The 26,435-nt window shown below is 52.6% G+C and overlaps 1 protein-coding gene across 1 annotated transcript in view; it reads left to right on the forward strand.

Moving 5' to 3' along the window:
* The window catches only part of LOC128271169 (uncharacterized), a 63,222-nt gene that overhangs the window by 19,942 nt on the left and 16,845 nt on the right, over positions 1–26,435 (forward strand). Inside the window, exon 3 of the mRNA XM_053008610.1 lies at positions 25,526–26,432. Coding sequence (XP_052864570.1) covers positions 25,526–26,432 — 907 coding nt within the window. The remainder of the gene's footprint in view (positions 1–25,525; positions 26,433–26,435) is intronic.

The following is a 26,435-nucleotide window of genomic DNA, read 5'->3' on the forward strand; positions in this document are numbered from 1 at the left end:
ATGAACCAAATTTGTAATGAAGACATTTATGTGCTCGTCCGCGGAGGGATGCGTGGCATAAATCATGGGCCGGTGGGCTTGCTAATGCCCCTCGGAAGAATTTGAATAGAGCCCCCCAAAAGGAGAACCACCCTGGAATGGCTGGACGCAGATTGTTCTGGGCCGCTGGTCTGGTCTGGGAGCCCTTCGGAGTACCACAGAACGAGCCCGCGAAGCGTTTCGTGACTTGCGGAGCCCGGGCGATTTGCTTATCCGGAATCTAAATCGTGTATCGGTGCGGCCGCCGGCCGCCATTTGTCTACCGTTTCGTTATCTTAATTCCCTGCCACATTGCCGGGCACTGTTTCGGGCATTTTACCGTTCCGAGCTTCCGTTCGGAGCTTTCGGGGCCCGCGGCGTGTCCGGTCCGGGGCGTCTGTCAAGGCCGCAACGCAAGTAAGTCATTATGACACCGTGAGCCGGAGCTCCCTCCCATCCTGCCCCTGAGGGTGAAGACGAACGTCTTCTTTATACGCGAGGCCGGGACAAGGTTGCGCGCCCGTGAAATGCACCTTACGCTTGCAACGTGCCACGCCACACGCACTGGCCGTCGTAACCGTGTGCATGCGGCACTTTTCACCGGACCTCGAGGAACCGGGCATCGGGAAGCTATAATTGGCCCGTTCTTTCTCGGCCTACGTCTCGGCCGCGCGGTAATCTTCTCAACCGACGGCCCGGACGGTCCGGGCTGACTCGACGCGTTCAACGACATTTTAATTAGTACCTTGCGGCCGTCGATCGTTAATATGCTTAAGTACATATCAATTTATTAATTGCCCTCGCGGGCGGTACACTCCAATGCGGCGGCAGTGGCGGTGGTGGGTGTACGGGGCCGCGGTGGACGTTAGCCCCGTTCGATTAGTAATGATACTGCAAGTGCAAATCGCTCACTTTGGAATAGGAAAAAACGGTCGAGACTCGCGGCCGTTAATTAAATGGCAATATGATGAGCCAACTTTCCATACGCAACGTCGAAAGCAACGATCAACAGCGACGACGTCGGAAGTGCCGGAATTCGTCAGCCCAGAGTCAGATTTCCGGCCGCCGTGGGATCCCTTCACAATCATTAACAATGTCGACGATCAATCAACCGTCGATCGACAGTTGGTTTCGCGCCTCGCATTGGCTCCGATTTTATCGATCGCCTCTAACAAATCCCGTGCTGGCCAATGCGTGGCCAATTGCAATCGATGCCCGCCGTTCACTGATGTGCATTTCCTGTTCTCATTAACGTTTCGATCCGTACGATCCGGCCGCGTATCAGGGTCAGGGGAAAAAAGAACACAAAAAGCGAACCAACGAAAGACTTGAACGGCCCCGAATCTCGGAAACGATTTTTAGGAAACGAACCTCCCGGCCGAAGTCGCCGGTCGCCGGGATGCTCTCGCTCCTGCGCACTTCCCGCTCCCGGTTCCGTTAATTCCTCTTTGATCGCCGGAGCGTAGCAACAAGGACCCTTGAGAGCCGCCGCTAACCCATAATTATGCGCTTATGAAGTGAAGCCACCTCTCCCGACGGCCGGCGGCTGGCGCGCTCGGAAACTGATGAAGTGCCGTTCTCCGAAGTGAGCTTTTCTAATGAAATCGCCAAATTTATTACAACCGCAAACGCAGCGATCGTTTACGAGTTTTGGGAACCGACCGTGGACCCACGGCCTGGAAGTCGACGGGTAGCTTCCCGTCCCGTCAGTCCTGTTCGGGTTCATTCATACCCGGGCTTTCCGCCCCGATCGTTATGGTGGCGGTTTCGGGAGGTTGATTATGCAGACCAACTTTTGGCACGTTCATTCATGAATTTCTCGTCCCCGCCCCAGGCGGCCAGGTAACTGGTTCATGTCCCGGAGCGGTTGTAAGTCATTTCCGCTGGGACCGGCTTTCTTGCCACTTTTTGCATAACAGCCCTGCGGCAGGCACTCGACGCTTCGACGTGATTTTCATCTATTGTTTCCTAATTATGTTTTCGCCTAATCACAGGCTGGCGATCGACAGGGCTGCGTACTTGCACCGCGCGACACCTGTGCGTGTTTACCCTGCCGCAGGGGGCCAACGTTGGGAAACAACGGCCCCCGCGGGCATGAAGCAATGTTGGAAAAAAAACACAAAACATGATAATGTCGTCTCGTGTGACGGTATCTGCCTGCCGTGCGACGCGCTCCTTCGCTCGATCGCTGCCGGGAGATAAATTTAAAACACAGTTTATCTTAATTTTTGTGTTTTCGGGAACCCTGAGAACTGGGGCCCCCGTTCCCAGGGCCAGACCACCCATTTCGGGTGGTGGGGTGGCGGGAGGGCTACCATTTCCTTCTCGTCATCTAATAATCAAAACCACGAGACACAATTGCGATGGGAAGCACAGGGGGCGAGCGCGCGCCCTCTCGGTGCCGATGAAGCCCACGGCGCATCCCATTATGGCGGGTCAGTTTCTAATGTTCGAAAAGACGCGCCAAGACACGCCGTACTTTGGTGAAAATAATGACAAATTAAACAGCACACGACCCGTGAGACCACCGAACCGGGTCGCTCCGTTTCGGTCGCTCCTAGCGAACAGGGAGTTTATGTGGCCCAGTGAAAACATTGTGTCGCCGGAGCCACACCGCCTCGCGTAAATGAGCCACTGTTTGGCGAATCCCCATTTGAATATAATAAATGACACCATCGCGGCACAAACATCGCAACCCGGCTGCCCGGGGCCATTATCATGATTATTCCAATTGCTCCGCTTTGTAAGAAGTTTAATTTTCATAATTCTCTCTCTGATACTCGATGGGGCTCGATGGGCGATTATGTAGCTCGTCAGCCTCGAGAGTCAGCCGGAGATGATCCCACGGAGACGACTTATGATTTACTCGCTTCTCGCGCTGATTGATCATTTCAGTCTGCGCGGGACCGCGCAGTGGATCGTAATGAGCATCGTGCGACGGACGCATAATAATGATGGCCCCGGCGATGATGCTTAGTCAAATGCGTACTTTGCCAAACGCGAAACGGCCACGACGCACCTTGTGCTGCGTGTAACTTAATTTGAATAATCAAAACAACGCCACCGCGTTCGGCCGCATTTAGAGCGCCCGGAATGAAGTGTAAATGATACCGAGCAAACAACAGGTTTCGTTTGTGGTTTTCCGAGGCAAGGCCGAGGATCCCACGAGACGATCGTCACCGAACGTGTGTGCTGAGGGTACAATGTCAATGGGATTGGGGTTTAATACACGGGAATGTTTGCCGGCGTTAAGCCCGCCGATCGCCGCGTGTCCTTCCTTTGGCCTGCCCAAAAGTCTCATCCGAATGGGATCCATTAGACGAACCGTGCGTAATGTGTTTATAATTGTGTGCTCGGCGCTCGGCGGCGCCCGATTTCCAGGTCGGTTCTCGTCGTCGTCGTCGGTTGTCGTTCGTTCTGGGTTGTCATTTACGGCCCTCGGGGAGCGCCCATTTGGGCGGTCATCCCTAATCGCTTTGCCGAACACACACACAAGTCAGGCGCAGGAGAGCCGGGACTCGAGAGCACAGCGCGCTGAGATCATGATCGTGTCGATCGCGGTCGTCAATGATAATTTGAAGCCTTAATGGCCGCGATGCTGCGGATGATGGCGGCCGCGAGCAAAAATCAAATTTAAATATTGTGATTTGAATATTGTAATTACAGGGCAGCCCGCTAGCTGCGCGCATGCCGTCTCGGCGGGGCAAAACAATCCCCGGGAACGACCCCGGCAATAAGAAGTATCTTCTTAATGTTCTCCAGTTTTTTATGTATCTCGCGATTTCTTCGCTCGCACACAGTACGCGCGCGGCTATTTGTCAATGTAGCTTGGCTCTTTACTAGACCGCACAAAAAAGGTTAAACCGGGACCTGTAAAAATTCCTCTCCCGGGGAAGGACCCGGGATCGTCCCGACCGACCCGGTGCAAGTCGGCTGGGCCCCATAAGTTAGTTTGATTTGTTTTTAATCTTTCGCGGTCCGCTCAACGGTAGCCATCTTTTTACGCGCCCTAATCCCGTCCACCGGAGATGTCGACAGTTCGGCATGTCGGCGTGCTTTAGGAATATTGAGTCGTGCATTTCGTGCCACTCACAAAAAAACACACACACGCCGGGCACATACACGCACAGCGCGAAGATTATCCAAAACGGAGCCGAACGGCCGAGGCCCCGGGGTCCTCGCTAATGTAATCAATCAAAACATTTACGTATAAATAAGAACCGGCGGCGGCGGCGAAGGTTTACGGTTCCGAAAACAAAAAGCCGGCGCATAACAATCCGGGCGGGCCTCAAGATGTGTGCCAAAAGGGCCCCACCAAAAAAAGGGGGAAATAAAAATACGAAACACTGGAAAACAATAGTCTTCGCCGCCGCCGCCGTCGTCGCTGCCGATCGTCGCGAAACAAAAACCGGCGAATCCCTCACCGCCGATGGCCACGAAAAATGATGTTATGAGATGCAGCCTCCAGTTCGGGTTCGTCCCCGTCCACCCCGTCCCCCGGGGGATCAATGGAAACCGGTGGCAGAAATCGGTCACACCGTTTTCGGAAGCCGACATGTGCAATAATTAGACTCCGACTGCCGGTTCGGCCACGTTCGCCGCATGCGATGCGGTTTCGGTTTTTGCACTTCCCTTCCCGGCGAGAATTCGTTTGATCCAGCCGCGCACCTCCCGACGACGACGACGACGACGGCGAACCGGCGAGGTCAATTTTCATATATGTGGCCAACCAAACATTGTGGCGACCGGGCAGACCGGAGGACGGGCCCGGGCGCACTCGGAAATCACACACAAATCCATCAATCGAATGCGCATAAGAAAGTGATCGGCATCTGACGGGGACGATGACGACGACGACGACAGAGATCGATCGCAAGGAGCACGAAGAAAATATGATACTCTCCCGGGGAGTCGGAAACGGATATGGGCTGAGCGCAGGACGCCGGGCCGGGAGGTTGATCAGCGGGTCCGAAAACCTCGCGCAACAACGGAATAAAATTCCTCAAATTCTGGTCCCCGGTACACGGCAGATCTTCGCGATCGTCGGTCCGTTCGCAGTTCTCCCGACGATGACCGTTTGATTTGGCGGCAAGCGGGCGCGCATGGAAATTTAGGTCAGCAGTAATTAAAGCCATCCATCGATTCTGGGCCTAGGAGCCGAAATAAACGCCCCTCGGACCTGGCACCTGGGGGAAAACAATCGATCGATTGGGGCAGGAATTGTTGCTTCGCTGCAGCCCCATTCTTTTGTGCCCGGGAAAGGCGCCGTTTGAATTGAAATTTTGATTAATTTTCCCGATTAGAGTGCGCCGGGCCGCCCCAAACACATGTTGGCCGCCCCCGGGCGCCACGGGACCGCGGACTTTGATGTCTTCATTTGATTAATTTCCCTGGGATCGCGACCCGCTCGTCGGGCTGAAAGGAGTTACGGTTCTACGGCGGGGTGCGATAATTAAGCAAATCCCATCAGAAGGTTTAGGAAATCTCCCTAATCGTGCCTAGCCTTCTACGGGTGCCGCGTACTGCGTCAAAAAGTGGCTGATGAATTCATCTTTCGAGGTCAACGGCGAAGCTTAAAACGATATTGTAATTAGCTCGCCAGTGTTCATCCTGCGACCGCGCACGCTCTGTGTGTGTGCGTGTGTGTGTGCCGAATAATAATTAATTTATCAAACATTTGACTCCGATTGCCGCTAATGATCGACGGGCCCGGTGCTGGGCTCCAAGTCGGTCGATGAGACTGAGCTGACTTTACACGCGAAGGCCCCTAGCGGAGCGGATTTGCATGCGCCTTAGTGGATTGAAGGTTACAGATGGCCCCACTTGGTGCTCTTCAGTGTTTTGCTGTCCATTTTGGTCCACAATTCACATTCACAACAGTCAAGTCCTCTAAAAGTCGACGAAGAAACATGCACATTGAACATTGAATTAATTTAAAATAAAACGGCTGCTCAAAGAATCAGTTGGTGGATAATCCGTTAAATTTAACTCCGGGAGATAGAAGCATGAGATACAATTTTGTTTAAAAGTAGTCAAAGGCCTTTTAGCCTTCCAGCAAAGCGGCGGATATTTTTAAGTAAACATGTTCGAATTTTCGAATTTTCGAAATTTCGAATTTCCACATTTTCAAATTCGATTTCGAATATATTCTTCTCGCCTCTTAGTAGGCCGAATCACATGTGATTAGGCATTAGAAAAGTTAATCAAGGGCCATTGTGACAATCTTTTGAGTGAGATATGCCTTTCAAAAGTGATCCTCAATTCGTTAATCTCAATGTTTTGGATATGGAATTCCAAAAGAGCTAACACAACGCATTCCCATTGGAATCTCCTATTGGCGGCAATAGCATCAATTTGATGAGTCCATCAAATGATTATGTTTTTGGGAAACGCATGGCAGATGATTGCCTATCGGTGGTCCAAAAAGCCCGTTTGGTTTGGTTTAAAAAACTTCAATATCGAATATAGATAACCATGGCGAACGGTAGCATTTCACGCAGGTCTCCGTGCCAATGGGCTTGCGTTTTACCGCTCGTTAGGCTCCTAGGCTCCGGTTAATGTGTTTCCTATTCCACCTCGCAATGACCGCAATGGTCACAGGAGGCTAAGTAGCGCTCGGCGGCAGCAGACCCTCTCAGGCAGGCCTTAAGCCCTGGGTCGAGCCACCTGCTCTCGTGAGAACGATTACGTCCGACCGGATATCTACATTCAAATGCGCATCATTAGCATGCACGTTGGTAATTATTCAAATCAGTGGCCAGCTCGCAAATATCACCACACAAACAGAGAAACCGCCGCACTCACACCCGGTCCGCACCGGTGATCGTGTTTCGAGCGTGAGCTCACGCCGGATCCGAGCCTCGCTGGCCGGCCTGGGTTCCGTGAGGAAGTGAACCGTGAAGCCATCAATTGCCAACGCCAAAACGCAGCCCAGATCCCGGCGCCGAGCATCGGGGTCTTGCACGGCAAACGTCCTCTCGACTGACTGATTCCCGAAAATCGTTGAGCTTGGGCCGAAAAAACCGAGCCCGTAAAAAGGAATCGCATCGGAAGGATGCGGTGGCCAAAACCAGGGAAAAAACTGAGGCAAAAAGTTAATACGGAAAATGTTTTGGACTCATCGCCGTGTGCGCGCACGCACACAGCACAAGGCCAGGGCCCATCATAATGAAGAATTACCGTATAAGCTGTAAATTGAGAACGAGAACAATTTTTAATTAGTTTCTCAGGCGAAGCCATGCGCGTTAGAGAAGCCCTCGGACCGTTTTCTTGGCGGTTGGTTCGTGTTTTTTTTGCGCTTCACTCTCTCTGTCAGTGTGTGTGTGTGCGGCGTGGCCGTTCTGTGTTGCGAATGTGTGGTTGTTTATATCCATTTCGTGCGTTCGATCTTCGTTCGCCGGCCGCCGGTTGTTGTTGGCGGAAAAAATCGAAGGCGTTAAGTTGTGCAAATTACAAACCGAGCCGGGAGCCGGGTGCCCGGCCACCCGGCCCAATCGCCGGGCGGATTAAGCAGGGCAAGGGCGCCCCGGGAGCGGCAGGTTGTCGTCATTACTTTCTCATGGGTACATAAGGCTCGATCGGTCGGTCCGGGCCCAGTCCCGGGCCCTGGAAGATTACGGTGAAGATAAGTTGATTTATTTCCTTCATTTTGGATGGGTGCAGATGCAAATTATTCTTTTTTCCCCTTTGATTCCTTCTCGGCCGCGAGGGTCACACGATGATTCGTGGGCTCTGGAAAGGGCCCGGCCTCCGAGCCGGGGATGGTCCGGCCAGCTCCGGTTCTAGCCGCGGCCCCGATCGGTCTCACCCAAATGAGCTCCTTTTTCATATAAATTGATTCGTGACTTTGCTCAAAATGCGGCTATGATTAATTAATTTGTTTTCATTTTAATATTCGGATGATGGTGCTCATTTGTTCCCTACCGAGACCGAGGCCCGCCAGTGACTCCCCAAACCCCCTGACTGGCCAGCCCGCTGAATGGCGCACACCAGAAGCGCCCGCCATCGTCTTAGCCGTTCCGGTGCACCCGATCCGACCTGGCAGACGGTCGGGGCACGGGGTTGGAAGTAATCCTCCAGCGTCGTGCACGAAAAACCGATCGATCGGTTTGCTGCTCTCTGATTAGGGCGCGCGCTTTATGCGCACTTCAAAGCGGTCCGCGGTTTTGCATCGGCACGCGGGCCGAGTTATCCGATATCCGTTCTTGGGACACATTCCCGGAACGGGACGAAAACCTTCGCGCGATCTGTGTTCCCTGCGCGGTCGATTAAAAACACAAAACGCTCTGCAAAGTGTGGCTAGCAATGGCCCTTGAAAAGGGGCCCCATCTTCCAGCCCGTCGCGGACCCCTTGGCCGTGAGGTGGTGTGGTATGTGTTATTGCGCGCATTAACACACCTGTTCGCTCAAATTGACCGCAACCAGGCCGGTTGCACCGATGTTGCAACATAATTTCCCTGGCTTCGCCGTTTCGCCAGGCGCAAAACGGTGCGGAGGTTCCTGATCCGATTCCCCAGTTCTCCCCCCACCCCGGGGGCTATCCCAGGGGGCCGAGGGCCCGGGAAATCTGCATGCAAATGAAACGTAACATGAACGGCAAAACCTGAGCGAACCGTGACGCGACACCGAACCCGACGGCCCGAAGGAGACCGAACAAACGGGCAGAGAGAGAGAGAGATAGGGAGAGAGTGCTCATCAGAAGAACCGTGGCCCTGGGCAGCGCACGCGTTCATAAAAATCCACAGCGTGGTACGGCGGGGTTGCGAAAACCGACGGAATACACCTTGCAGAATGGAAGGTGGCCACGACGGGGACGACAACGACGACGTGTGCAGTGAGCGGAGCGGAGTCAGAAGACAGCGCAGCCGGACAGAGGCCGGAGAGGAAGCATTAAGGCGCATCATACATATTAAAAATGTTACAAAATAATTAGTGCGTATCGTATTTTGAATAAGCACGTCATATTTGTCAGTCCGAGGGTCCCGGGCCCCGGCCACGACTTTGGTTCGTGACTGTCGAAAATGGGAAAGGCGGCGGTGGCAGAGGTGAAAGAAAAATGAGAACACACACACACGCGGACGCAGAGACACTGGCCTGAGAAATGTTCTGAGGGACGGGTTTGCTCCGGTCGAGGGCCCCTGTCACGTTGAGTTAAGCTCATCCCGGGGCGGCGCTCGGAGATCGAGCGATCACCAGACCCCGGACCCCGGTGGAAAGCTCGGTCGACGGCGCAAGGATTCGAAGGGGGGGCGCTGCGAGGGGCCTCGGGCGTAACAGTTTGATCGACGCCACGATCGCGCTTCGCTCGCGGTCTCGCGTGGCGCTTGCGGGGTGCGTAATTTGCATTTTACAATGCACATCTCGCCACGATCGCCGCCGCCGCCCGCCTATCATCCATCATAGGAGCAGCGCCTCATCCGCGCCTCATTTGAATGGGGCCGCGCGTGCATGGAAATTTCTCGTCGCTGCACGGCACACGGCCACGGCCGGCGCTGCAATGTTACACCGCGCACACACCGTTCTGAAACATAAACCCGGGGCCGGGCGCGGTCGCGAGCATACTTTTGTTTATTTCCTCGCTTATCCAACCGAATCGTATCAAACATCAAACGCAAACGCCCGTTACACCGGGGCACCGAGGCTCCTGAAACCGGGTGCCGGGGGGGCGGGATCGGTGGTGCTCCATCATCGGCGTGCTGGAACATGCTTTGCATATCTTTTGCTTTAGATTTGAATATTTGTATTTGGAAAATTATGAACTGTGACGTACGCAACGCACGCAGCGGAGACGGAGCTGACGGTGCTGGCGCGCGGTCTACAAGCTTTTCGCGAGTCTCGATTTTTCATCTTCCCGTTCCGGCCCGTCCCCGTTCTTGTGCAATCGGTTTCTTGCATGTCTCGCACTCACGGCACGGCGGGCCTCCGGTTTCCGCGGGAGAACGCCGAGTCCGGGAGAAAACCCGCCGCCACGCTAGATGTGTCTTCCGCTTTTGGGCTTTAGTTAGTGATCAAGCGCGTGTTTTGTTTGTTCGTTACTAACATTAAATTAATTACTAACCTATCGGAGTTTTTTATGCTCAGTTTGTTTCTATTCTATTATTTATCGGACACAGAGAAAATTCGAAGCAATTTTGGTTTATTTTCTTTTTTGTTACCTTACTCATTTGTTTGTTTTTGTTAGTCATGTATTGCTTTTCTCTGTTCAATCAATTTCTTTCCTCGCTCATCTCGCTGAAATAGAGATGGTTCAACGACTTTGTTAATTTTCAATCGATTGCCTAAAATTTTGATGCTTATTAAGGTTTGAAAAGAACGATTTAAGGTAACCGAACCTAAATTCGGAACTTCCACAATCTGTCCATTATCGGTTTAGCTTGCAAATCTGCAGAAATCTTATCACAATTACCAATCCATTGTTAAATTTGAGGCTTTTACTAATAACCCAAAACGGTAGCAAAATCAGCATGCCTTACCGATAGAGCCTTTCGATCGTGATCTTTTTTAATATAAAAATAAAAAGTAACTATTTGAGTGGTTGAAATCGAACTGAGCTCTGACAAAACTTCCAAGCTTTGCAGTTGTTTTAATATTCGCTCACTGACTTAATGCAATGATACGAACCATGTTTTGCCCATGATCGTGAGGTTATGGTGAACTATCGGACCATGATCGGTTCGGTAGTTTTCCAAGAAAAGCCCACGGTCGCTCAGTCGGGCCAAATCGACTCATTTTTATGTATGTAGATTTAATTTGTAGCTCGATTTTTTTCGCTCGCTCAACCCGCAATTTATGCACCGTTCGATGAGCGTGGCCACTAAAAGTGACAACGGCACTCAACCAACCGAACCCGAGTTATGAGAGTCTGCCGTAAGCCCCGCCGCCGCCCGTCGTAACGTGCACACGCTTGTGCACGTTCCATATGTTATGCGTTGTTGCACCCGTTTATTTAATATTGAGCTTATCGAGATGAATGTGCGGGGTGGGGTGGTGTTTGTTTTAAATGTGATTGCATCACCGCGGACCCGTTTGGTGCGTTGCATGATACCGCGGCGAGCTCCGGATTCGAATGTTAAACGGTCCGTAGCGCCGACCGTGCGCGTTTCTGCGAGGCTTTAAATTTCTGTGGTTCCTTTCGCAGCTCGAAAGGCTTAAAGGACGAGGACAGTTGTTCATGCGGCCAGCAGATGCGGCCGTTGCACCGGCATCCAAGAATCCGGCTTTCCGGGCATTCTTCTTCTCTCGGGAACTGTTTCGGGAACCGCTTGTAGCCACTAATTACGACCGGACCGGCGCTGGATGAGTGATTTTACATCCGGGCTCTCCGGGGCCGGACTCTGGCCGGGTGAAGTTTGTTAATTTTTTACGAGCCTCATATTTCGCTCATTGCCAGAGGCCTCGGCCGGTGCACGTCCCGTGGTCAATTAAACGCCTTACAGCTCTTTATCCGAAGCTCATCCGCATGTTATGACAATCGTTTCGCCCCGTACCACGGTTCGCCCGAATTTAAAGCCCGGAACCCGGGCTCGGCCAGCCTTCCGGAGCCGAGGCCCCCGAAGGGAACGGAAATTTAAATAATCGTAAAACTTTTTTGACCACCACCAGTACCACAATTTATTCTGCAACCGACAGGTCGCCTGGCGCTGGCCCGGAGAGAACCAGGTTTTGTGGCCACTTGTCTTTCTCCCCGCCACGGGGGGGGTTTTGCCTTTTTTCGGAAGCCTCACACATCTCGCACACGCATTGGCACCGTTTTTCGCGGCCATTTCTGCCGCGGCCACCGTGTGATGATGGTTCGCCACAATTACACTCTTTATTTTACGATTAAGACATTAAACGTCATTACAAGCGTCCTGCGGAAGCGGGCCCGAGACGGTGGAATTATTCAAATTTCCGATATCGCGGGGAGAGGCCGCGTCTTCCCCCGCACCCGCCTCCTCCAGGGCGGGTCTCTAATACGCACGCGTGTGACGTGAACACCGTCCAGTCGGAGCCACTTGGTTTTATATCATTTTAATAATCTTTTTATTCAAATAATTTGTTGTTATGTTAATTACCGCCCGCCGGCCAATGTTTTATGGGCCGCGGGGCCATGGGGTGTCGGCCATTCTCGGCCGCGGCCTGCCATCGGTCATCAAACATCGGGCTGGACGGGGGTTGCTTTCGCCGGCGGGAGAAATAAAACTTTTATTCGTCTTCCTTTTTTCGAGAGCGCTTTAAGGTCTTATGGATTGGCTCGCAACCGAACTCATTACCCACCTCATCCCGGCGCACTGCACAATCTGCAAGTCAAAACCCGGCCGGCGTTAGTTGCGCAGAACGCTAAAATCAACGCTTTAACAACGAAAATAAAGTTTTACGACTCGGGAAGATGTCTTCGGGAAAAGGTGAGAGAGTCGCGCTCGCCGCTTCTTCGCGTTTCGGGGTCCGGAATGTCCCCACCCGAAAAAGAGAGGTGCCCGCCGGGAAAGTCCGGCCTCTATCCGGCACCAGCACCGGGACACCTTTTTTCCAACTCATTGCCGTTACGCGCGCCGTTTATGGGGCGACGCCGTTTTTCGGTGCCGTCTTCACGGAACGCACGATTTTCAACATTTCTTCACATGGCCGCACCGCGCGCAAATAATGAGCGTCTAGAAAACGTCTTTTTTCCCCCGGGGTGGGTTTTAAAAATAGGAAAAAACGTAGCCACACACACACACAACGGTGACGCGTCATGGTGACAGATCCGTCCGATGCGCCCGGGCCCGAGGGGTCCCGAGGGGATGCGTTTTGGCGTGACGGTTGGCGGACCGATAATGCAGTTCGTTAGGTTTTTTCCCCGCGTTTTTTTCGGTTTTTTCGGAAATCGTAGAACCGCTTTTTTTTGTTGGGTGATTTTTTATTTCTCATTTGTGTGAGTGTTTGATTTGGGAAATGCAACGGTTTTTTCGGGCGAACCTTGCGCTGGCCGAACTTGCGAATCGCAACGAGTTAATGTGTCGGGTAACAAAATTTTTGAGTTCGATTTTCAAAACCCAATCCCGCTTTCGTGTGTGCGTAAGGTTTTTGGTGAGAAAATCAGTTAAGGCGCACTTTCATCCCTACGACGCCCTACGGTATGCACTTTTAGAGGGGATTAACCATGCAGCATGCTCCGGTGATTCAGAATTTGAATCGGATTTCGGGTTGCCGTAATTTGAGAGCTGTCGAATTGGCGGTGTGTGAGAAAAAAACAAGGATCGTGAAGCAGCGGAAAAAAACACAAAAATAAAATAACGAATCATTGCCGGTCCTGAGAGATCCTCTCCGCGCTTGCTGTCATAAATGGGAATATACGTAAATCGATTAAACCTAAATGCCGCCACGGGCCGGGGCTCTCGAACCCAAATTTTCCCATTCTCTGACGGGTGTATGGAAATGCAACCCAATCTCCAGGGCCAAGCATCCTGCCGAGCGTCCGACGCAGGCGAACAAAAGCGACCCATTTTATCCCGATTCCGAAAATTATTAATGAATCCAAAAATGCTGCCGAGTTTCTATTGTCGAGTGCGATGCAGGATGCGTTCGGACCGCAGTACTCGACCGGGACCCTCCGCACACAAGCTCCGACGTTCTCACGACGTAGAAAAGCGTGGTGCTCAGCATTAACCGGAGCGATCGACGGGCCGCCACGGAGCGGTACAAATCGCAACCAGTCATGACATGATTATGACATTAAAACATACATTCTCACCTACCACCGGGGGCGGCGTACCAGCGTGCCATTCCCGTGTGGCCCGTGCTTAAGACGTTGCCCTATCTTTTGTTTTTCACACCCACCTTCAAGCTCGTTGCTCGTTCCGGTATCAGAGGTCGACTCCCACTCGGGCTCGGCACACGGACCCATAAATTATGCTAAACAGGGTCCCAGTAACAACAACCACACAGTCCCCCATGCATTCCTCTGGTGTTTCGTTAAACAAATGCATTCCCGAAGCGCCACGTCTAATAAACACGATCGTTTTGACGCTGTTGCCATGGTTGCGGTGCGGTGCTTAATGGCCCTGCTTTGCTCCTCCTGCAAATAGGACATCTCGGCGCGGGTTGATGAAGTGATTAAGTTTCAGTGTCCGGCCGGCCGGCCGGGAAACCCTGTTTCGCCGGCCCTCGGCAGTCTAATTAAAAGCCAAGAGCTATCGGTGCCCATTAAAAATTTGGCCTATCACTCGGCCAGGTGGCTTAACATAACCCCAATTGATGCGGTTCATCTATCTACCCCACAGTTGGCTGCTGCTCCGTTCCATTGCCGACCATTCCGGCGCGCTTCCGCTTCCGAGCCAATAATAATTCGTTTATAATAATCAACCTTCACAAGCAAGCGCGCTCGGAACTCTCGATCAAATGTTCCGACAGGCGGGAGCGTAGCGCGCGGAGCGGATAGAGAAACATCCGAAAACATGGCCATGGGGTTCGATAGGAAATTAACATAAAATTTGAAAACCTAGCCCTCGGAACATCGTTTTTCTTCGCGGCCTCCGAGTTGGGGCCCCCGTTTGTTTTTGGCGCACCACGGCGCTGGGGAATGAAAAATTCCATGAAAATCATAATATTTATGAGTGGCCAGCTTGTTGCTTAGCTTCGTTTAATTGCCTATTCATTTGTCCCAAAAACGGGGGGCTTTCAAGCAAAAGTGTCCATTTTCGGGGCGCTTTGCGTGCGTTTAGCACCGCACCGCGAATCGGGGGCCCGTTCTGCCAATCGGTAGCGGCTTCGGAAGAAAAAGCTGATGATAAATGTTGGATGTTGGTTTTGCATAAGTTAATTGCGTGGCGCTCAGCCCCAGGCCGCAGCCTTCGACAGCGCGCGTCCTTCGGTCACCCGTTTTCACCGGGCAAAAGTGAGGGGTGACTAGTTGTTTGACAGCAGCGCCGGCAGCAAAAACAACGCGAGCGATCATGTCGAGCGACTATCGGTGGAATCAGCGATCGACTCGATTTAATTCAAACAGCCGTTCGGGGAACAATCGTTTAAAACATTCACAAAACGCCACCGGACCGTATCCGGCGCCTTGTTCCGTGAGCTGCGGTGTCTCTCGTGAAAGGTGTCGTAATGACGATCGCCGGGGTCACAGAGCTCAGTGGTGGGTTGGTGTTACCACATCCTACTTTGAATAACTCGGCTGTAGAGCATTTCACTTGAATACGCACCCCAAAACGAGGCGCGTTAAGTGACAACAGCTCAAACATGACGACTTCGATTGCATCACAGTGCCAGTGGCGGTCAAGTCAGCGGAACCAGTCAGTGTGCCCGACCCACGGAACACGGATCTTTCGCGCGATCGAGCCCATTTTCCATGCCACGGCGTCCCGTCCCGTCGCGCGAAAGTGGCCCAACATGGAGCATCACCCTCGGAGGGTGATTAAAATTTGCACACTTTACGGGGAGATAAGCCGCTTCATGGCCCGGCGGCCGGGCCGCTGACCAGAGCGCCGATTCCAGAAATGTTAAAGAAGCTCCATTTGCTAATCGCATGGAAATTATGACGCCGCCATAATCACGTGCACCATGCGCAGGGTCCGGCGGCTCAACCACCTCGACGGCGGTGGGTTGGCCGGCGAAGAAAGCACCATAATCCGTGGCCAGGGACGCACCGATTAGCAACGAGTAGCCCGCGTGGGGAGTGGCGGCGTGGAAAACCGAAATGATTATGAAGGAAAACTTAAGCCGCATAACGAAAAACGCAACGGCGATCACATTACAACGCGGGCGAATGTAAACATTGAGGTTGGAAAATATGTTGCCGTTGCGCTGCCATCAGAAAGGTGGTTAAAATAATTTAAGGCTCACCGCACGAAGAAGGTGAAGAAGAAAGAGAGAGAACACAGAAGTGGAGCGCGGTTCGGATAAACATTCAAATGAATCGCTCCGAGAGGTCGTTCAACGGTTATCTAATTTGATTTTAATGTCGAGATAGAGCCGTTCTTAAGCGGTTTCGCTTATGATTTTGTGGCCTCCAGTTGTGGCCTCTCAAAATGATAATACCCGCGATGCGATGATGGTTTCCCCGCGTTTCCCAAGCCACCCGCCACCCCTATGCCCGTTGCCCGTCTTCGCGTTTCGGGCTCCGGGAAGCAAAAGCTCATCAAACTCAACTCAACGACAAGAGCTGGAAACGCCAAAAACATATCACTCTGTGCTCCCTCGTGTGCGTGTGTGTGTGTGAGGTGCCCTGGGTCACAACTTAGTTCCAGTTGGCGGCGGAAAATATCATCGCACCCGCGGGGCCCCGGGCCGGGGCCACCAACATACATACATCATCCGGCGGCTTTCTCGGAATGCAAATGTCGCCTTCTAACGAACGCGAAACAATGTAATATTCAAATGTGATTAACTTTTAGTTTATCTTGGGTTTTAATTTAACGAGCACCGTACGCCGGGGGCACCGGCTAACGGCGCACACGAAGGTGAAACTAATGAAAGCAGCTGCTTCGGATTCGGATCGGGTCGCCGCTGGTCACCCTTTCAGAGCCCGCCCTGGTGGTGACTTCGTAGGCGATTTCTGGGCGCCACGCGACGCCGAAAAGACGACAAAACAAACATGCTTCATGCGCTAACTTATTGCGCCCGGGTGATCGTATTTTATATTTTCCCCGCACGCATTTTCCCCGTTTTCAAAACGCGCGACGAGCGCCTTCAACGATCACGCAATCCGCCGGGGGTCCGATGCGCGAAAATGAGGCAACTTGACCCGCGATGCGGTTGCGGTTGTATAATTAAACGCCCGGCCCGCCCGAATGCAAATAGAATTGAAAGTGAAAACCGTGTCTGAGCGTGGCTCTTGATACGCGGCTTTATCGAATGGCTGTAGTAAGATCCTGACGCTGCAGATCGTCACACGATGCTCAAATGGTCCTTTGCTGAGGATTGCCTATTCGCCTACCTGACGACCGTTCGACCGGTCATTATCTGGGGCTGTCAATGGGATTTCTTACCGATTTGTCGCATTCTTTGCATGGCCGAAGATCGGGCCCATCTCAGGTAGCCCGTCGGATCCTTTCGGCGATCTCACCCTACGTTCTTTTCCTTTATTGGCTACGAGTCTTTAACTACGAATCGGGGCCAGATTTTTGAAGGAATGGTAAAAAGTGGCATTGAAATGCACTCGGCGGGGGATGCAAGAACCCCGAAAGCCAAATTACATCAAAGCGGGGTTTGCAGTGACACCGAAAAGGAAGGGAAAAAAAACACAACGAGAATGTTGAGTAAATATTCTAATCTATTCAAGTCGTGGGAATCTCGTGTCAGCCTCGAAGCTCGAAGCTCGTGGTCAGTAAATTAATTATATTGTTCCGTTGTTGCCCGGACGGGCAATTCCAACTTGCCTTTTCCTTGATCGGGACAGCGTTTTGACACACAAAAATCTGGGAAACTCGTTGTCTTCGAAAAAATGGAACAAAACGAAGAAGGAATTGGAGGCTAAGAACAAAACAGAACATTTTGGATCGTTTTCGGAAACTAGAACAAACTTAGACAATAAAGCTTCACGCGATCTTAAATTTCTGTTCCAAAAAATGCACTTCCTTTTACTTTTCGTTCCCCAAAAACGACTCAAAACTGAACCGAAGGATGACTGCTGGCATACGGGTTGAATTAACGGTACATTGATTTGCAAATCGGGTGGCAACGGTAAAAGGTGTGTGTGGTGTTTTTTTTTTTCCTACGGCAGTCACTTCCGGAATTGTGTTGCAGTTGGTTAAAACAGCCACCATATGCGTAGCGGGTGCCGAGCCGTGGATCGATATCCTGGCACGCATGCCGGGCGCAAGGGGTGCTCTCTAGCACTCTAACGGGAGATCGACAACCGGCCATTAGGACCGAGCCATCGGTGCAGCAGCCCGCGGATCCGGCAATAGAAAGAGAGAGTTATTTGCCTTCCGTTGCGAGAGGGCACGCCTTTCGATTTCGTGCCCGTTCGATTTTCATCTGCCTTCAGTCAGGGTTCAGAAAATGCGCCACCAAAGGCAAACGGGAAAATGCATTTCCCCTGCTTTTTGGGGTTCGAATGTCTGTTTTTTTCGGCTGTTCCTTCTCTATTATCCCAACGCCGCGGCCGTAGCGGTGCGACGCTTTCGCTCTCTCGCTTTTTGATGATTTTATCTAAATCTGACGGATAATTTAATTTACTTTTCGTCTCCCGTTTTTTCCCCGATTTGTTTTTGACTTCTTCGCGGAACGAACGCTGCCGCTGCCGCTGCTGGTTAAGCCCGAAAACTGCATTCTAACGGTAACGAATGCCGGACGAAAGGAACAACCCGGCGCATCTGGTGCGTGTGTGTGTGTGTGTGTGTCTGGTGCGGAGTGTTGCCACGGGGAAAAGAATGGCCACAGAGAAGTAAAAAAACTGCTTACAAACGCCGCTACTGGCGGCTTCCTTCGTACGACCGACCTCCCGAGGCTATTGATATTCATTCCCGAATCGAAAGGTACGCGCGCCAACACAGGACCCACACGGCCTCACGGCCTACTGAGTCCTTTCGGCGGGACTGGTTTTCGAAAAATTTATCGCTTTTCACAACCCTTAAAAAATACATCCGTTTTCGATTTGGACAACGCGTTCACGGGTTTGTCGTTCTGGCGGTTCTGGCCGCCACCGAAGGGTCGCCCGGCCCTCGGGGTTTGCTCGGGGCTCGGGGAAGCGGATCGATTCAAACGGAAGGCTTCGTGATCGGACGGGCCCGTGTCGTGTGTGCGTATTTGGCGGATAAAAGGTGTAACGCACAATAACAGTCGGGTCGGTTTGAAATGTTTTATGTAATACCAGCCGCAAGCCGATCCGCCGCGATGGATGTTTCGCTATTTACCGCCGTTTGTCGGTAAGGGGTCGGCCGTTTTGTGTCAGTTTTGCGATGGAACTGTGCCGTACTTGAGCCGTGTGTCTGCAATTGTAGCCAGCGGCACTCGCAGAGCCGAAAGAGAGCTGTTAAATGACAGCACTTATTGGGCAAACGGCAATCAAAAAGAAACTCTCAAACCTACTTTATGTAGCAATGTTTTGTGGTTTGAAGAGCTGGAAGCTACGAAAAACAATCCACCAAAAAATGTAACACCGATTTGTAGTATTGATAGAGGATGCTAGAAAGCACTGCTCAGTAATAATCCGATAATTATTCATCACATCCGTCCGTCAAGGCCATCACTAATTCAAGATTCGTTTTAATCGATTCTTCACAGCAAGTGATCCGCTTGGTTAAACCTTTAGCCGAGCTTAAAAAATTATAATTTACACACCTTGCGGCCATGAATGAACTAGAAACAACCATTTTCGAATGTCCTAATTGAATAAACAGTATATTGGGACACGAATTCCATTCCTTTTTTCATATGCCTTTCATGTGCCAACCAGCCAAACACGGATGACTGAATGTCTACAGATTTTAAAATAGCTCACAAATTGTTTTAATAACCAAAAACCAGGTTGCTTTGTGTTGTTGTGATGCAACTTTTCGTCCTCTTAACGTGATGCACGTAACGACTCGAAGACGTACTGAACACCGGTGTGCCGGGTTAAGCTCGTTTTCCGCTCCGTAGTTCATTCGAGAATCGCTTCGAAGTTCGCGAAATTAGATTTTAAAAGCAATTTTCACTCATGATACGCGATCCGATGCGATGTCGATAACGAACTATCCGGGTGATTTTATCAACCCTAATCAAACTACAACATGTGTGTTTGGACAGGTTACCGAGGCCTTGTTGGGCAATGCGCGGGATGGTCTGCGTTAAGTCACATTAGTAAAGCAATATTTCTTAAAGTATCATAAAACCGTACGCCTGGCACTTTATTACACAGCTGGCCTCGATAGCGGACACGTGGAGACCCCCGTTACGGTTGCTAATTTATGTGAAGTGCGATCGTTTTCGGATCGTGTTCGGTTCGGGGATTACTCTTTACGGGCTACTCGGCCGTCCGCAGGTCGGCCACCGATTAGTCGGCCCGACGACGATACGTTAGTTTTCTCCCGCTTAGCCGCTAAAACAACATAAACGCGCGCCAACTGTCCGACGTCGTGCAAGATTTGATGCTTTGATGAGAAGCGATGCGCCACTTTGGCTAAGCGAATCTTGTCACTTTATGACACGTTCTTTACGTGGCCGCGCCTAATAACCTTCGTTCGCGGTTGGGCAACCCCGGGGCTTGGTTATAAATTTATTTAATTTATTAACACCCGTGGATCGGACCCGAAAGACTGCCCGTCGGTCACCGTCACCGTCCGGGTTTGAATCACTAATCACGCAGCATTTGGCGAACCGCAACCGGGACCCCCGGGCCGGGATCCTGTAACGAGTACCGTAACCCTTTCCACGACGGCAAGATCGGACACCATTTGTCACGTGCCCAAGCGGACGCGTGTCTCGCGCGCACGCGTCCCAAGCAGAAAGCCCGCCATTTCAGCGCCAACCGGTCGGTCAACCCCTTTTCGCCCGGAGATCGAACCGAATCGTTTGCGCGCTTCCGTTGCCAATAATCTTGCCTCCTGGAACCCGCGTCTCGATCTTACCCTTTTGCGCTTCCTGCCCCGGGTTCGTAAAGGCTCCGTCGTAAATTACACGATCCACAGCCAGCACGCGAGCTGCGACCGTCTGGCGCAAGCTTGATCCTTCGCGCCCGTGGTTGCCCCGGGTGCCGCCGCAACCCGAACGCCTGCTGCCGGAACGGACGGGTTTTGTCACGCATCACAAACAGAAGGGTTCGGCACACGATCCGGGCACACGATCCGGCACAGTACGAGGAAGGCCGAAGCCGAAGAAAGGGAAACCGCACCCGGGGCAGGAGGCCGCGCCGAAGACGATCCTCGTCTGGGTCGGGTGCGCTGCGTGAAGCCGTCCACCACGCAATATCACTTTCGCCCCGTCGTCGATTTAGGAAAAAGTGAAATCAAATTTCGAATCTCGGTTTCGGGGTATTTCGTCCTTTGCGCTGGTCGTACAGCCCATTTCCTGTGGCGGTGGCGGCGGCGGCGGCAGTACGTCAGCTTAGTCGAACCCTGAAAGAGATATACTGTTAAAGATTTGAATTCATCCTTTTTAAGCCCCGGGCCGGGATCTAGCGAGCCCGAGAGAGGTCTTTATAGAGGGGCACACAATAAAGGATCGAAAGGATAAAATTATGTACAAAGTTGCGCCGTTTCACTCTCGTTTCGCCTACGACGGGCAAAAAGGTTCGCCGAACCGAACCAGAAATGGACCCCATTCACAATCGAAATCGAAATTGAGTCTTACGTCGCTTTTTTCCTCTCTGCTGCCTTCAGAGGTCCTTTCGGTAAGGCTTTAGATTTACCCGATTCCTGCTGCTTGGCAGCGAAGGTGGCGGTGGCCAGGAAAATCTGCGCAAGATGTTTCATCACGCTCGGCACGGCGGCCACGCCGTGATTAGACCGTGTGGCAAGCCGTTGTTTGGGACGCGGACAACAATGGCACCGAAGGCGAAGACGTTTGACGCGCAGCAACCCGTAGATAATTACGGGCCATTTGGTGTGTGTCTGTGTGCGTTTGTGTTTTTTTTGGGCCCTCTAGGCTCTCCTAAGATTTTGTGCCATCTGGGGAAAGGAACCTCGGCCAAACCTGTCAAGATCGTATACGAATCGCACACCGCTTTGCCCCAATTGCGCCAGGACAACTGCAGCACAGCGGCTCTCCCGGGTTGTTGTGTGACATTCGAATCGGTATTTGATTGGAGATTGTTGACAGAAATCTGCGAACGGTGCCCGTGTCCCGCTACGTGTCCACCGAAGTCCGGTCCACTTCTCTCGGGGAGTTGGTGTAGCGAACTACACAGCCCCCGGGGCGCCCCCGAGGACAAATGAAATATGAAATGTTCAAATATTGAAATTAGAAAATCAAATATTGATAATTTTAGTTTTTTTCCAATTTTGTATTTTGTTGCCGCTTTTCGAGCAGCGAAGGCAATGCGGGTCACGAAGCACGAGGTGAAATTGTCCCGAGCCCGTCTCGGGGAGCCCGCGCCAGGACGGGTGAAGTTGATTGATTTGATTTTGTTTGAAATTCCCCACAAACACACACAGAGAGAAGGTTCTAAGCAGACGTGGACGGGCACACGAACAAACAGCAACCGGAACAGCGAGCAAACAACGGGGCTCTCCAGGAGCGTTCGCGACACACACACACTGGGGCACCCACAAAGTGCTACATTTGATCCATCGGAAGCGGAAAAACATGCTGGAAAGCTAACGAAGCGAACGCGAGCTGCGGGTCCAACCGGGGGAAAATGGTGCCCCCCCGTTGAACGAAGGAGCCCAAAAGGACCAAGTGCCGTGTGCCGTGTGCCGTGTGCCGTGTGCCGTGTGCCGTGTGTGTGCGTGGCGAAAAGGGACCAAAAGTGGAACAAATGAAATTTTCCATTTTCCACTCTCTTTATGTATGCGGGCTTATGTAATGTGTATAAAATAATAATAAAAATCATCCTTCACCGGGTGGGGGGGGCCGGGGGGGGCACCAGAAAACCCACAACCCGACCCGACCCGAGCCGAGTTTTCCACCGGGCACCGAATCGCTTGCTCTCTCGCTCTTTCGCTCGCGTTCCGGATTTAAAGCCCGCACCGAGGAAGATCCTTCGGGTGGCCCACCAGCCAGCCAGCCCGCAGTACATAGGCAGCATATTAGAGATTTCATATTTTATCATAAAAAACCCATTCCGACGTGGCGGCCCTGGGATTGGCTTGGGCACGTTCACCAATCCCGGGTGCGCTGGGCCACCACATACTGCCACGTCTTTCTTCTGGTGATGGTGTTGGAGAATTTGAATAACGCCAACGCACGGATTGGACCGGGCGACTGATTTACATAAAGCCCCTTGTTCGGGAGGGAACTGCAGGACACGCGCGCACGCGACACCCTTTCGGTTGCCGGTCCGCCAGCTTTAAACACGGATCGCACCACCGCTAATCGAATGTGTACGGCTGTGTGCGGTGGCCAGAAAGGGACAAAACTCGCCTGAGCATTCAAATCGGCTGCCTCGGAGTCCTTTTTTGAGTCCCGACGGCCGTCGTCGTCGTCGTCGGTTGAGATATTTTATCGATCCGACCAATGGATGGCGCGCATGTCACAACGCACCGTTTTCCATTTCACACAGGCAATAAGCGAGCAGCGGGGACGGCCGGAACTGCCTGGAGGTGCCGGGTGGGAGCTTTTCTCGATGTCGGACCGAGAGAGAGAGCGAGTGAGAGAGAGAAAGTGGCGCTGGTGTGGCCGAGCATAAAAAGGAGTCCGCAGTCCTCGGCTCACTTTTATTGTTATCACGGTTTCTCGTCAGCGAGAATGGGCGTACATGGCGTCCGATGTATGTACCACCACATCCCACGGGTGGACTTGGGCAGGGCGTGGTGGGTTGGAAGGCTACACCCGGGAAGGGTGTAGTTTAAATATAAGGAACTTTACATTTCCATTGTAAACACACAATGGAAATGCGGCCACAGAGAGGGACCGATAACACCGACGCCACCAACAATGGCATGGCGCGGTGGCGTTGGCCGTCGCTAATGAAATTCTGTAATCACCGAAAGTTTTTTGGTCCCTGGTCCACCCTCTACCATCGGTGATAAGGGCTGTCACCGAAGTGAAAATCAATTTTCATTAAAAGTATTTTCCGCTTCCGGGAGTGGTCCCGAGTTCGGCTTCCAATTAAATGGATTATGTTCCGGGAGTTTTCGGGTTTTTTTTTCCCGCTGTCCAGTGTTCCAGCCCCAAACGTCAAACACCGTCCCCAACCGATCGATTGCCGATGTCCGCAGGGCGTGCTCCGATGGGCGATTTTATGGGCTTTTCATTAACCCGGGCCCGTAGCATTTAAAAGAGCGTGTCCGGCGACACTTTGCATTCCGGCGGAAAGGATGGATGCAAAACTCGCCCTCAAGTCGCCAGTCAATGACCTCATCAATCTCGTGCGTGCGGGGGAACTAATCGAGAACCTCCCACGGTGTGAGTCCTCGATGAAGCGCTGCACTCGGTGTCACTTCTTGCCATCGGCAAGATTGGTGGCCCGGCCCGGTCATCGGACGTTCGACGAGGACGATGTCTGCACACTAACCTTGCCCACCCGGTCTCGGAAACTTACTCCATTTCGGGATTCCTTTTGTTCCTGGTCGAAGCCGAAGTACTCGCAGCTCGAGGAGCGCTGTTTACCATTCACCGCTCTATGGTCGGTCCAGCCCAGGACCAGCATCACTGCCGTTCGCTGCCGGTCGTAGTAGTAGTAGTAGTTATTGGGTGTTTCGGAGTTTTGTTTGACCAACGAGAGGTCCTTGGACCGGAAACGAGAGATGGGGCCCACATACGCGCGCGTGTGTGTGCGGGTTACGGTTCGGCGAGAATCACCGGGCACGGCGAGATTACCGGAACACGCTCGGCTAATTCAAGAGCAGCTTTAATACACCGACTCCGGCGAGTCCTGGTTCTGCGCCGCTTTAATGAGAGATTGGAGACATTTTGCGCCCGACATCTTGCGATCCTGGTGGTCGGTGAACCGGACCAGCAATGAAGTATTCATAGTTCACCCAAAGTATTGGGTCACATAAAAAGTCTCGGAGTTTGGATGGATTTTTGAAAAATAATAGATTTTACTGGAAATCCATAGTTTACTATGTTAACTATGTTTCACTGACGAAAATCACATTCAGTCAACTTAAAAAGCCTGCTTTTTGAATCCAAACTGTCAAGTGGTCAGTGTTTATTTTCTTGTCAGTTTTTGACAGTCGTGAGTCCGGCGTTTACTTATCAACGTCAACGCAAAATCATTTGTTTTTTCGCCATGTAAGCAGTAAAAAAGGATCACGTTGCGTATTTCTTTCAAAAACTTCACTCATTTCATAAATCAATCAAACTTTTTAAACCAACAACCAGCTGACAAGTTTGTGTTTACTAACAACGAAGCCCCAAATGTCACCCAACCCAACACTTTTCGAATAACCCAACACTAGCAGCCCAGACGTTCAGATTTTTACCAGAACATTTCCGTACCGTAATTGGCGCTTGCCTGGGGTGTGGGGCCCGTCTTCGTTGAACGTTCCTTGGAGTACTCGCCTTATTCAGCCGCCAACCTCAACGGCCGTTGCGGTATGCGAAGGACCGAAGGACGCGGCACGCAATCGAACCCACTGCGTTATCGATCCGGTGACCGCTCGCGAGAGGATTCGGAAATAGCGAAGCATCAACCGACCGGCTACGGGACGTATGTTATTAATGAGCACCGAGAGGCGGGGAATTAACGGGTAGCGTAGTGGCGGTCGACCTCGGTCTTACGCGCCGCAGCCGCAGTCTGTGGGGATAGATTGGTTTAACCACGTGACGACAGCAAGACAGGCGGCGGCGGTGGCGTCATCAACCGTGGCTGAAGAAGCTGACGGACGGGGCTCACCTTGGCGTTGCGCTAGGTGATGGTATGCGGTCGTATCGATTGGCACACGCACGCGATTTCTTCCCTTCCGGCCGACGAGGTTATTGATTTTCTTTCCCCATTTCTGCTGTCTGCCTCCCACAGGTAAAGGCTGGCTCAACAACGAAGCCCAGTGGAACTATCCTGGGCTAGCGCTGGGCACGATCCCCGGTCAGCCGCCGGGTCCAATAGTGTCCGGTTCATCGGTTCCACCAGCACCGCCACCACCACCACCACACCTCAGCATGGCGTCCCTTGGTGTGGGGCCGCCTCCATCGGCACCCGCCATGCACCCGCCACCGCCACAGCAGCCACCGTTCCACCTGAACCCGACCAGCCTGATGAGCCTCCGGGAGATGATGCTACAGAGTCCTGCCGGGTTGAGCCTGCTCGGTGCCGATGCCAGCAGTGGGCTGGGGCTGCTGAAGCGCACCATGCTCGACGCACTCCCGTCCGGCTCGTCGGCCGCCGCCGCTGGCTTCCCGCCGGGAGTCGGGATTAACCCACTCCCGGCCTCCAGCTGCTTGTCCGCCACGGCCACCACCACGACGTACAGTCTGCCATCGATGATTCCGACGAGCGTTGCATCATTATCGGCGCACCAACGGCCACATCGGCAACAGATCAAAAAGGAGCGCGATGAGTCCGAGCCGGAGCCGGACGACGGCAAGGATGACGAGGATGACGAAAAACCGATGGCGGCCAAACAGCGTCGACCCGATCGACACCCGTCGCCTCTGCGGCCACCCCACTCCATATCACCGTTCCATCGCGGGTCGCCACCGCCACCATCGACGATGGCGGCCTCGGTCTACTATCACCGTGCGTCGACCGCGAGCCACCAGCCACATCTATATCACCAGCCGGGGGGCGGTGGCCACCCGGTCACAGCCACGACGGTAGCCGCGGCCCTGTCACATCAAAGGCAACATCAAAGGGATTCCGCGGAGCGTGAGCTGAATTTAAATGCGAATACCGTCCGGGCGAGAAACGAGCGCGAACTGCTCCAGCAGCA

This window comes from Anopheles cruzii, chromosome 3 (assembly GCF_943734635.1).
Source record: "Anopheles cruzii chromosome 3, idAnoCruzAS_RS32_06, whole genome shotgun sequence".
NCBI lineage: Eukaryota > Metazoa > Arthropoda > Insecta > Diptera > Culicidae > Anopheles > Anopheles cruzii.